The sequence below is a fragment of the Capronia coronata genome (assembly GCF_000585585.1).
Source record: "Capronia coronata CBS 617.96 chromosome Unknown acBCG-supercont1.1, whole genome shotgun sequence".
In the NCBI taxonomy this organism is placed as follows: Eukaryota; Fungi; Ascomycota; class Eurotiomycetes; order Chaetothyriales; family Herpotrichiellaceae; genus Capronia; species Capronia coronata.
In genome coordinates this window covers 4377147-4390318 of record NW_006912893.1, presented here as the reverse complement: position 1 = coordinate 4390318, position 13172 = coordinate 4377147, and the positions used below count along the sequence as shown (strand labels likewise).

The 13172-nt window shown below is 53.2% G+C and overlaps 3 protein-coding genes across 3 annotated transcripts; 2 read left to right on the top strand and 1 right to left on the bottom strand.

Moving 5' to 3' along the window:
• Nucleotides 1-209: 209 nt before the first annotated feature.
• On the top strand, nt 210-6074 carry A1O1_01565 (uncharacterized protein; the record flags this gene model as incomplete). Its single annotated transcript, XM_007722478.1, has 1 exon — nt 210-6074. The coding sequence occupies one exon, from the start codon at nt 210-212 to the stop codon at nt 6072-6074; it is 5865 nt and encodes a 1954-aa protein (XP_007720668.1).
• A 1655-nt stretch (nt 6075-7729) lies between these two features.
• Nucleotides 7730-8391, top strand: A1O1_01564 (uncharacterized protein; the record flags this gene model as incomplete). Its single annotated transcript, XM_007722477.1, has 2 exons — nt 7730-7849; nt 7945-8391. 2 exons carry the CDS (start codon nt 7730-7732, stop codon nt 8389-8391), a joined length of 567 nt encoding a protein of 188 aa, XP_007720667.1.
• Nucleotides 8392-9248: 857 nt separating this feature from the next.
• A1O1_01563 (uncharacterized protein) lies at nt 9249-12749 on the bottom strand (the record flags this gene model as incomplete). The annotated part of the gene is made up of 3 exons (XM_007722476.1): nt 9249-11070; nt 11416-12618; nt 12667-12749. The coding sequence occupies 3 exons, from the start codon at nt 12747-12749 to the stop codon at nt 9249-9251; spliced, it is 3108 nt and encodes a 1035-aa protein (XP_007720666.1).
• Between the last annotated feature and the right edge of the window lie 423 nt (nt 12750-13172).

The following is a 13172-nucleotide window of genomic DNA, read 5'->3' as shown; positions in this document are numbered from 1 at the left end:
TGCCTTTCAAGGCTTGACCCTTTACAAAAGAGAAGGACTACCGGAATACACCTGTGATAGGTCTGAGCGCGATAACCGAACCGTCAGGGAAGCAAGTGATGTCGGGCCTGGGCCATGCATTTGCACAATAGACATCATCGTCCAAGAAGGAAGGCCTCTGCGTGACTTGGGCCTGGGCTAACACCCAAACCCATTGTCCTCTCGACGACATGCCTTCCGTGGTATCTAAGCAGGACACATATTATGCCTCTCATCACCGCAGACAATCGTCGCGGTCACAGACAAATCTCACAGATCTGAGCAAAACCGCCCTGTCGCAGGTACAGTCTCCCAACGGATCCGTGGTGCTTCTACCTTCGACGGTATATACACAGCCGCAGTCCGCTACTCAGCACTCTCAACCGCCGACCTTACCCTCTACCGCAGTTCCGACCGCCAGATCCGACGGCACTGGGGGTGAAGACGCATCCATCGACCCAGATGAGTTTTACAGGCAGTACCAGGATCCCTTCACGAGTTCGCCCCCAGCTGCCCTGCATCAAGACGCCATTCGTACGACAGCTTTTGATCTTGAAGGCGAGCCATCAGCCACTAGACGAAAGTCTAGCTTCGCCTCCGGGCAATCAAACAATAACAATGATAAAGCTCCGCGCTCAGATAGGAACTCTGTGAATTCACGCAAATCGTCCTTGAACGCTTTGAATCCAGTGAATGGGGGCTGGAACAACGACCACGCAAAGTCGTCTCGAGATGCGACAGGTGCTTTCAGGTCGAGGAACGCATACATCAAGGGCATGGTGGCACGCTTTGATGCGTCTCCCGAAGAAATCCCACCTTTGCCCACTCACCACGTTCTCCATCCGCATGTCAGAACTGCAAGTCCTTTGCCGTATGGGTCCGTTGGAACAGCGCACCCATATGGAAGTGGCCTCACGCAGCCTAAGCGAACTGGAACGAAGATGTCAGATTTCTGGAAGGCTGGAAATGGCTCGGCTGCGGGGAGTAGAGATCTAATCAAGAACGAAAATGGCGGCGTTAGGAATGCTAACACTGGTCGCTTGACCCAAGTCACGAGCAACCCGGAAGTGCCAGCGGGCGACCAGAAATTGCTGTTCGGAGAAATTCCGCAGACGGCTTCCACCTTTTCTTCAGCAGGATATGGTATATCCAATTTCCGTCGAAGACGGGGCTCAGAGGGATCTCCAATGCACAGTCCGAATGCAATGTTTCCTGCAACTCAGGCACCTCCGACGCATCGCGAGACCGGGTTCTCCGCTAGCTTGCCCTGGCAATCTCGAGAACAGCCCCATGTTGGACGGCCTCAAGCGTCTCGCGGTCATGAGCATAAACACCACCGGGCCAACAGCGATTTCGCAGGGCCGCCGTCGAGAGCTTTGCTGTCAGCGACTCAAAGTCCATCTCCAGCAGGCCTCGCCGGCGCACAGGCGTACCACGTGGAGCCTTCGGCAAAATCAAGCGGACAATCTCGAATTCCGGTAAGCAGACGGCATCATCGTACGGCTTCCGATTCGGCTGCGTCGTCGCCCATCGACCGTGAGCCAATCGCCCCCCAATTGCCACTGCACTTACCAAAGTCCAGGCATCCGCTGCCCGATCCTTCCTCATCAAAGGATCGCAAGCCGGCTAGCCCGCGGCGTGGTGCCCGCTCACCCATGAAGATTAAAAGTCCAGGGAAACGAGGTAGAGATCTTCATGCCGCCACTGGGGAGAAGAGTGCTGCTCTCCGAGCGAACATCATCGCCCCTCCACCAAAGATCTCGCCGCCCCTGAGAAGCTCGAGGCCACGGCAGCCGGTTTCTGCTGCTACTACAGCAGCCTCTCGTGCAAAGATGGCCGCCAAATTTGAAACAATGGCCAAGCAGCAAAACGAGAAGAATGCGGTCCGACGCCAGAGGCCGCCGGAGCTTACTGACATTGATCTGAAAGCACGACGACTCAAGATTACTCAGGCACTGAGTCGATCGAAAGATGGACAAGATCTGAAGGTTGAAGGGGACGGACCTTGCGGCAGCTCAGCTAGCCGGACCAACAGCATAACTGCTTCCGCTGATGATGCTGGGGACATCGGTCAGGATGCTGTAGGACATGAGATTCCGGCCGTTGTTGTGGACGAACCAGGTATGGACACTTCCGAGGAGCGATCCTTTTACACCACTGGAAATGGTCCTGCACAAGACCAACGAGCTTTCACCCTCAACGCCTTGAAAGTTGTCGAAGGCAACACTCCGCAATCTGGTGGAGACGAGGATTCCCCGACACTGGGCCGCGTCAAATCATCCCTCGAAAACATACCCTTCTCCTTGAACACGCAATTGCTGCCTGGACAATCGGAGCAAGATCCTTTCTCCGCAGTTACGGCTGGGACCGAGAGGACGGAGGCCACTGAAGTGACCATGATCGACATGGAGTCGGAAAATGATGAGACACGACTTCAAGGTCCGGGACAATCCTTGCTGAATCAAATAAGAGCCCTGCGCAGTCATAGCTCAGATTCACCGTTGTCATCGACTGATCATGGTGACGAGGTATCTGTCCGCCTAATGCTTCGAGAAACAACATACCTTGACGACGAAGAGGCTGTCGAGAAGGGCTATCGTCCATTTGTCCCAACGATTGTGTCTGGGTCGATGCGTCCCGGAGGTCATGCGAGAAGCTCTTGGACCTCATCCGTCGAGAATCAGGGCGAACCTGAGGTGGGTAGGATATTCGCAGCTGGTGCTGATCCGATAGCTTCGCGAGATCCAGGAGAGAAGGTAGCAGATCCGGAAACTGCCTCACTGTCCGACCGTTCCAGTATCGGTGACGACTCTGACGGAGACACGGACGCGAATGACACTTATACGATAGTGAATATCGTTCTGCAGCAACAGACGCCTTCTGGAGTTGTCGACCAACAACTTGTAGACAACATTTACCATCGCATCATCCAGATTTCGCCGGACCTTGCTGATGCAGAGCATGTGGATGAGGGAAAAGTGAAGCGCTTATGTTTGCAGGAGCTTGAAGCATACGACAGTCACTGGGATCACGCCAAATCCTCTCACCCTCATTCGGAGCAGAATCTTCACTCTAAGATATCCGATGGTCTCAAACGTGACAATGGTAGCCGGAATGGTGACAACCCCAGGAAACCGACCGAGGCTACAGAGACTCCAAGTCATGCAGTTCATGATCGTCAACACCCGCCACAAAGCTATCGAAGTCACAGGTACAAGTCCAGCTTGGATAGTGCGGAGGACTGGACGGAGACGTCACCATCGGTTGGAGACTGGTTACAGTTTGCTGCACATTCACCTATAGAAAGTCAGTCGGGACCGCAAACCACTTCTCTGAATCAGGCAACGTACCGGACGGAGGAAGCCGATCGAAAAGAGGCACATTCAGATCGAGAAGCCCAGGAACACGGCCATGTTAGTGAGACGAGCGGTGATCTGCCAGGAAGAGCCGACCTTGAGGTTCCAAAACCTCCTTCTCATTCTCCCCCGCCGCCTCCGATTGCCAAAATGGCTTCGATCGATCAGTTCTCTAGGCCTCGTCCATATGGCATCATGTCACCAGGACAGGCAGCATTGTCAGTTGCGAGACCACTTACTGCAATGTCTCAGGTGTCTCAGGTGTCTGCAAGATCAAGCGTGGAACATCCAGCAATGCCGTCTAGCTCCAGCACCACGAGGCCCTCTGTGGACGTGCAGACCCCTGAACAACGCCGTTTGACCAAACGTCGACATGTGCTCAAAGAACTCGTCGATACGGAGTATACATACGAGAGAGACATGAGAGTGCTGTGCGACATTTACAAACAGACTGCTGTTGCGGCCATAAGCGACGAAGACGCCAAGATCATCTTTGGCAACGTGGAACAAGTGCAACAATTCTCGAAAGACTTCCTTGGGCTTCTGAAACAGGTGGTGAAACCAGCCTATGTGATGGAAAAGAACGATCGGCGGAAAGATACTAATCTTCGAGCGTCGACACTGCAAAGTTCGAGCGCATCGGTCCACAGCGTGACAGATGTAGCCGAGGCCGAGAAGGACGTGCTCACAAGGATCGGGCATGCATTCGAAGCTTCGATGGGTGATATGGAGAAGGTGTATACCGAGTACATTCGGACACGCCATGCGGCCAACAAGAGACTGGAGGCGCTGCAGTCGTCATCTGCGGTAAGGGAATGGCTAAAGGAGTGCAGCGAAAATTCGACCGATATCACCAATGCTTGGAGCTTGGATGCACTCCTAGTCAAGCCGATTCAACGGATCACGAAATATCCCTTATTGCTGAACCAGCTCCTAGAGGCGACCCCTGATACACACCCGGATGCCGTTTTTCTCCGCAGAGCGACTGTTGAGGTGACTGAGATCAATATGCGCATCAACGAAGTCAAGAAGCACACTGAGCTGGTCGACCAGGTGCTCAACAGGAAGCGAAAGGAGTCGGACGTTCGCAATGGCCTCACCAAGGCGTTTGGGCGGCGTGCCGAAAAACTGAGGCAACACGTGGGTATCAACGGCATGCATGTGGACGATGAGTATGACGCGCTCAAGGTCAGCTACGATAACAACGCGGCGCAGCTGTACCTGGTGGAGAAGGATTGTGAGGGATACATCGACGAAGTCAAAGCGTGGATCGGCCGAATGTGCGAGATTGCTGCAGCCGCCGAAGCTTGGGTCGATGTCGGGCACACCAGCCATCCACAAGCTGAGAGCAGGCTACGCCAGCTTGCCATTGTCATCCGCGGAATCAACTCAATAGCACTTCCCAAGCACGGTGATGAGGTAATGAAGCGAGTTGTGGGCCCAATGACGGAGGCTAGACTCCTTCTGACGGCTTTTAAGAACGATCCCAAAGGATTGATTCACAAACGGGAGAAGAGGCTTCTTGACTACAATCAATTCAAGAACAAGAAGGAACGAGGCGACAGGCTCGACAAGAAAATGATCGAGAGAATGGAGCAATGGGAAGCCCTCAACCTTGAGGCGAAAGAGAGAATGAGACGGCTGCTCCGGTGCACGGGGGAAGTGGTGAGGCTGTGCCAGGCGACTCTTGTTGAACTTCACCTCCATTGGTATTCGATATGCAATGAGAAGTTCTCAGCGGCCATGGGAATCCCTCTGAAGGATCTCGATCGAGTCGACATCGTCAAGGACTGGCAGGAGGATTTCGATTATCAGGAGGCCGCGGCTTTGGCCCTGAGTATCTGCAATGGCTCCTTGCTGGCTGAGGCGGTGAACATGTTATCGTTTTTGACACCGGGATCAACACTGGCCAGTGATGACTCCCCTCGGCAGGCATCGTGGAACAGTGTCACGAAGAGATCGGTCTCGGCAAATGAAGAGGGACACATGTTCTCGCTTGCAGAACAATATCACCGCAACAGTGGAGGGCCGCTCAGTTCCCAGACGGACGACCCCAGTGATCGGAGTTCCTTCACATTTGCCAGCGGTCGATTCCGTGCGGCATCCGGGGCATCCGGGAGGGTACCAAAGACCCCAGAGACAGGTCATCGCGGATTGCCGGCGTCCATCCATACCGTCAACAGCACCAATATCTCTCGACCTGGGACCAGCCGTGGCCAGTCGGAAGACTATCCCCGGTCAACCCCCCGGCTAAGTTTAGAAGCACCGTCGCCGTCCCTTTCTCTTGGTCCTTTAGTCGCAGACTCCCCCACAGCCGTCAAGCACGCATCCACCTCTACCTTCTATTCAGCGACTCTTGGGCCGAGTCAGTCCCAGCCCAATCTACCGCTGACACGTGGAGGAGGCGCTCTCTCTTTCTCTCCTGAACTCCCGAGGGATCACGACGAGGACGAGGGAGGACAGCGGGAAGTCGATCTCCAATCAGAACCAGGGGTGTTGTTTACCGCAGCCAGCGTCTATGAGTTCAACATTGACCGATCGAGACAACAAGGCGGATTCCGCTATCTGACCTACGTCACAGGGGAAATATTTGACGTGATCGCCGAGCAAGGAGAACTCTGGCTAGCCATTAATCAAGACGACGCGACCAGAGAGATTGGCTGGATCTGGAACAAACATTTCACGAAACTCACTGACTAGGACTGACGGGACGGATTCTTGCATACACGCCCAGACAAAGCATGGATGGGTCAAGGTCCGGCTTGACTTGTGCCCAGAGGCGTTCTTCCAGGATCTCTTGGATATGCAACGGGGTCTCTGTTGGTATCTTGGAACGCAGCCGGTTTTCACGATTCAGGACTTGCACATGATGATGAGCAATACACAGAGGCGGAATAAGACACGGCGAAGGACTTGGTTGGGGATCAGGAATCAGGAATCAGGAATCAGCTTCAAGCATTTCAGCGAGGGGTTCGAAGGCAGGCGTTACGCGGATTGGGATTGTACAAAGCAGACAATCAGGAAAAAGGACGATGATGCAGTGTACAATAATACAAGACCAGCTCTTGAGAGACGACGCTGGGAGCAGCTGGGAGCAGGGAGCTCTTGCACCGCCGCATATGAAGAGAACAAGCAAGCATAAAACGGTCTTCATCCCACCTGTATTCCTGCGTAGAGATCCTCCGACTGTGCCATATCTTTTGGCCCGTGGTCCTTGTAGGCGTAAGGTATGGAGGGGTGACGGTGGGCTGGAGAGTTGTCGGCGTCGAGTAGATGCGCAGATATAGATGCGGATCAGGGAATTGCAGTTTTGCCAGTCAGCAGGGAAGAGATGCAGTGGAAGATGTCATGTCAAGTCGAGATCGTATTGAATTCGCGGTCGCATTCGCAGTAATCAACAACCAAAAGGGGCATGATCCAGTAATATATAGAAAGAGAGATAAAGAAATACAACGCGTCCGCGGTCGTGGTAGACGAGATATGATTCCAGCCACACTCATCTCATCTCATCTCACTCGCCAGTTGTCAATCAATTGTTTATAAATACTTACATCACTGAGCCAGATATCTTCATCCCCGAACCAGTCTCTTCAACTGCTACCACGTCACTGACTCCCAATACGTAAGGTATTTGCACACTGCACTTCACTGCCAGTGCTGTGACTTCACCTCAGATTGCTGGCCCTGCAGTGTCTATAAGTTACGGCCATGCCAGACCTTCATCCCTTCGGAGGTCGAATAAGTCGACATCTGGGCAGATCGGTACGTGCGTGCGCTTTATCCTCCTGACGTGCGTCGTTCGAGTTGTGTCTGTCTCTCGTTCGCTCAAAGTCTCCCGGATCTCTCTTCTTTGTGCTCAAAAGGCCTTAAGAGACACGCGGTCACGGCCACGATCCTACTAATCTCCTGCTCACAACATCACCACCACCTTTTTGTCGAGCAAGTCCTAGACTAATCACCATGGCTCGAAAGCTCGCCCCAGAAGACGCATATCTGAGTTGTACGTGTATCCCCCTTGAACTTGTCCTGTCTGTCCCTACTAACCATAATCATGCACAGACTATGATGTCCGATGTCGGTAATCCCTCGACTTTAGGCACCCCTACCAATACCCCTGCTGAGACCCGAGATAGTGACAAGAGAAGACATATCGGTGCTGAAGAATGACTGGCTCACAGACAATGTTGGTTTGGCCCGCTGGCATGCAACGAGAGGACAAGAGACTGACTGACGAGGACACAGGTCATTGCATTTTGGGAAGAGTATGACATCCCCCAAAACTGGAAGAACTGGACAAGGAAGGCATAATGAAAATGAAGCGAAACAAGAAGAACAAACAAGAGACCTGACAGAAGATGCGCGACAGATACCTGGAACGCGAATACCTCTCCAAATACAAACACTCCCACATTGTCCTGCTGCGACCGACTATGTCGTTCATGCTCATGCAGACGCCCGATCCTCATACAATCAAGGTAAGGGCGGTTCTGTTTGTTTCCCTCTCTCCCTCGATCTCCTTGGTCTGGCTCTGAACGCTTCGGACCTCGAGCCTGACTTCTCTTTTCCGCAGGATGCTCTGCCAGACTTCACCAACGTCACGCACATCTTCCTCCCGATCAACGACAATAACTCAGTCACGACGGCCGAAGGCGGCACACACTGGTCACTCCTGCTCGTGTCGATCGTCGACGGCTTTGCCTTCCACTACGACTCCATGCCGCCCGGGAACCAGAATGAAGCGCACTTTGTCACCCAGAAGCTGTCCAAGCTGATCAGCAGGCCGCTGCGCTTCATCCAACTCAACGACAGCCCTCTGCAGGACAACTCCTCGGATTGCGGGGTTTTTGTCTGCCTGAATATGCGACATCTCTTGCTGAAGCGACTGCTGATGGTGCGGACGCATGAGAAAGTCAGCATGAGTTTGGGTGACCGGACCGTCGATGCCAGTGCTGGCCGGAAAGAGATGTTGCGCATCATCGACGAGTTCAGAAGAGAAGGCGAGAGAAGACGATCGTGAGTGGCTTTCTCCCCTTGCTCCCAACAACCCTCTCGGGGCGTCTCGTTTTTCCTGTCTCTCTTTCTCTTGACCCGGTGGTCTTTTAAGTGCTGCTATGCAAACGTTCTGAAGATGGACCAAGTACTGACGCTATCTGCCTATGACAGACATAGCCATTCACCTCATCCCGGCCGAAAATCTAGAAGTCCGCCGAGGATAGATTCGCCAACTGGCTAGACTTCGCAATGCATGTTTACTATGGAGATGGTGCTGGTCATTTGGGTTGCGCGCATTCTCGTGCCTCTTTCCATGAGACACACGAAGATGGATGTGCACATGAAGCAATGAAAGAAATGATTTCAGCGCGGCGTTCTTCTCGTTTCTCGTCCAGATTTTCCAGAAAGCTTCTGGACTAGGGAGAGCTCTGTCAATGTACTTTACATGGGGGGCAATCTCCAGGTATTCAGTCGGTACCGAGCTCATATCTTGGAGGAGAGGATGTGACATGGCGGAATCGCAGACAGAGGAATGCAATCAGAGAACGACTATAGGGGCTTTCGAGCCTGACCTAGGTACCTAGGTATTTATCATACTAGTACTGGTAGTACAAGGTCAATCCCAAGTGTACCAAGTAGTACATTCCTGCTTCATGCTATACAGTTCATTGTTGCCTCCTTTCTCTCAAGATATGAAGGTACGAAGACATGAAGGCATGACTGTGATCTAGAATTGCGAGCTCAAGTGCCTCTGAGAATAAACAAGATAGGGTATCACAAATACAAAATCTCCCGGGAACTCAGCTTGTTCCCGTCTTAATATCCCATCCTCACGGTCAGCATGATTGCGTTCGACCATCATCTTCTGCTCCCTCAGGGTCATCAACTCGATGGCGAACTCGATTGCGACCACTTCTTTATCGCGACAAATCCGCCCTTCACGTCGCCTACCCATCCCCATCGCTGGCTGGCTGCGCTGTCGCCTGCAAGCTGGTCCATGAGCTTCTGAGCAGCGATTTGGCTGTCATTCCCCCGTTCGCAGACGAAATACACCGCAGGCGGCGGCCCGTGACTCTGAGTTTCTCGGTGTCCGTCCAATCCATTCGCCAGCAACGGCGTGTTCATTCCGCTATGGGAAGAGTCGACCCGCCCAGGCCCATCGTCGTGACCGTTGATGGCCTTCGGGGGCGTCGTCCGAACATGCGACTCGTTGCCCATCGGCCCTCTTCTCTCCGCGTCAGCCCCAAGGCCGAGCTCGTCAAAAGCACCACCACCGAGTCTCAGTATGCGTGATATCGGCATGTTAATGCTGCCGGCCACCTTCGTGCCGAGCTCGTACTCATGCTCTTCACGCACGTCGATGACAATTCTCTTTTGCTCCTCTCTTTCCAGATCATTCTCTGTCGGATTTTCGCTGGGTGTTGTCAGCGTTTCCAGAAACTCTTTGGCACCGACCCTCCTTTCATCGTCTAGTAAGTTGACATCCTCGAATACGCCACAGAAGGCCTGATAGTCCAGACGGCCCTGGCTGATCGTGTCTGCTGTGATCCGACTCAGCCCCTTTTGTGCTAAAGCATCGTCATCCCCGCACGCGAGACAGTCTTTTCTTCGACCTCGCAGCCCTATCGTACGGAACATCCCCCGCGGATCGGCGGCGTAGGTATTGTAGAGGAGCATGGTATGCTGATGTTGTTTCTGGGCTGGCTTCCGCATTTGATCCGTTTGTGAGGATGCAGGTGAAGACAGGGACGAACCGTTGTTCAGCCGTTCAGCCTCAGCCTCAGCCTCAGCCTCTGGAGTAGTTGTGGGAGAAGGAGGAAGATGTCCTCCAGCGGCAATGATTTTGATCGCCTCGCCGGCCATCATGGTCCCGATCAAGCCAACTACGGGTCCTAGAATCCCGATCTCGCTACATCCACGCACCATTTCTGGCGGCGGCGGACGTGGAAATACGCATCTGTAGCAGGGACCCTTGTCTTGACCTCCTTGTCCACCGTCGGCGGACAGAGGAGACGGTGGTGAGTTCAAGACCACGAGCATCCCTTCGCCCCTCTGGGCCGCACCGCTGACCAAGACCTTGCCCAGGAGTACGCACGCATCTGAGATCAGATACCGCGTTGCGGGATTATCCGTGCAGTCGAGAACGACATTATACTGCGCAATGGCACCGAGGATGTTGTCTGCGCTGGCGCGCTCTTCGTGCAGCACGTAGCGGATCTCGGAATTGAGTGCCTTGCACCGCGCCGCGGCGGAGCGTACTTTCGACAGACCTTCTCGTGCCGCTGATTCTGTGTGTGCGATCTGCCGGTGCAGGTTGCCTAGCTCCACCGTATCGCCGTCCATCAGGCCCAGAGTCCCGACGCCCGCGCCCGCCAAATACAGCGACGCCGGAGATCCGAGGCCCCCAAGCCCGATGATCAGCACCTTGGAGTTTAACAAGCGTTCTTGCCCTCGCAGCCGGAGCTGTGGTAGGAGAAGTTGTCGGTTGTATCTGCTCGATGCGAGGGGCGGGGCTGGCTCAAGGGGAGACCGCGATGTCGTGGTGTTTGACTGTCTTTCGTTGTCCCCAAGTGGAGAAGTCGTAGGACAGTGTGGCTGCGTCCCGGCTACCGTCTGCTGTTCGGGGTTTGTTGATGATGTGGATTGCGGCGGAATGGGAAGGGATGAAGACTGCGTTGGCTTCGAAGCAGATGTGTCGGTTGCCCTATCTACGCTTCAGTCAATGATACGTTGTACAGAAAACAGAGCAAACAGGCGGGAGATGAGCAAAATGAGATTCGTTCATTTCATTGATGAGGACTGCTTCTGCATGTGTTCATGAGTCTTCTCGTACATCCCCCAACATTGGGGCGAAGTCCATCCTCAGAAGAGTTTCCCAAGCACTCGTAAAGTCATCCGTATGTCTAGCCCTGTGGATGGCATGCATCAGGCTGACAAACAATCGTCGTAATTCACCCGGTATGTCAAGCGAATCTGGGGTGATGCGGCAAATCCAACCTCAAGGGTGAAAAGCAAGAAACAAGACCAGGAATGTTTGTGTCCAACTTACTCGTTGTTGTCGATCAAGTCTGGCAGTTTCTCCGCCTTCTCATTCCCCTTGAGAATGTTGTACACCGCCGTGAAAAGAGGAAAGTCCTTCTCCATGCCTAGACTTTTCAAGAACGTGTGGACCTCAACCGCCGTCAAAGCTCCTTGAAGCTTTTGTCCGTTCAGCTCTCTGGCTTCAATTTCCTCAATGGATTTTCCTTCTCGAATGCTGAGCATGGCGCACTTGTGATTTCGGCCACCAGAGCAAGTTGTGATCAAATCTGCAACTCCGGCGGACTCAACGGTAAAAGTATCCGGGTGGACGGTATTAGGGAAGAATCTGTTTCCGAACTCTCGCATCTCCAGTAATCCTACTCTCATCACGGCTGCTTTGGCATTGTCACCCCATCCCAGACCATCAACCCAGCCAGCAGCCACAGCTACGATGTTCTTCAAAGCGCCGCCCAGAGAAACTCCAGCAACATCGGAGACAACTCGAACGTGGAAGTATTTTCGGTGAAAGAGTTTCTTGATGGTGACATGATCAAAAGGGTAATATTCAGACGGAAGCGGTCGAAGTGTAACCTTGGAAGGTCGTCCCGAGACATCCTTATGAACCAATTTCGTCAGATCCACATGGCTGGAGACTGGACTAGAGCCTTGAGAGGTCGCCGGTGTGGGAGCCTGTGAATCCATGGGCGGCGGGTCGTAAGCAATGGTGGTTTCGGAAAACTTTTCTTGGGCGACCTCGTTGGCAATGTTGGCACCTGACAAGGCACCGCAGTAAATCCCCAACTCTTCGCCGATTGTCTCGGAAAACAGGCTGATGGAGGCCTCGTGAACATTGACTCCTTTGATACAGGAGATACCCCGCGCAAAGGGGAGGATATGACCTCGAAGTTGTTTGCAAAGATTGAGAATGAACTGGTGAGGGAGATTGAAAATGAGGACGGAGGAGTTTTTGACTGCATCGGTGAGGGAAGGGTTGGCAATGACATTGTAGGGGAGAGCAATGCCGGGAAGATATTTGACGTTCTCGTGAAAGGTGTTTATGAGCTTGGTGAGATTTTGTGGTCCTTTGCTGAGCTCTGAAGATTCGTCATAGTGCTTTGATTTCTTGTCAAGCTGAACCTCCTCTTCGTACACCCACATCTGGACATCTCGCTCGAAGAGTTCGGGGTGCTCAGCAGTGTTTTCTGCGACGAGTTTCGCAATGGTCGAGCCCCTGTATCGTCGTTAGCAAGGACATTTGTGCCAAGTATGACGAATATACCAATTGCCAGATCCAATGACTGTAACCTTGTGCTTCTTTGTGAACGGCGTCAGAGAAGACATTTTGGCTCGGAGCCCGTCCATGATGACGGGACGGGCGGGTTTAGGGCGACAAGCTCCCCGACAAGAGCAACGAGATAGCTTAAAGAACTGAGGACTGAATTTAGGACGGGCAGAGAAAAGCATCAAGTGCACCAAGAGACAATAAAAAGGATTGATAGTAGTATTATAGTAGTACCTAGGTAGGGTAGGAAAATGGTGGGTTGGACCAAAGGAACAGGACAAAATGTTGGTTGTTGAACTGCCCGCGTGACGCAGGTACCAAACGTAAGAGGAAAAGGACGGCCGGTGTCAATGATCCAGCGTAGCACCAAGTGCAGCCACATCCCCCGCCTTTCAGCCGACAGCCTCGTGCTGTGCCACACCGAGGCTGTTGTTCGCTCTCTTCGCACATGCTTATCGATAACAGCCTGCGCCAGCTCAACATCAGTTTGTTGACGGCTGCTT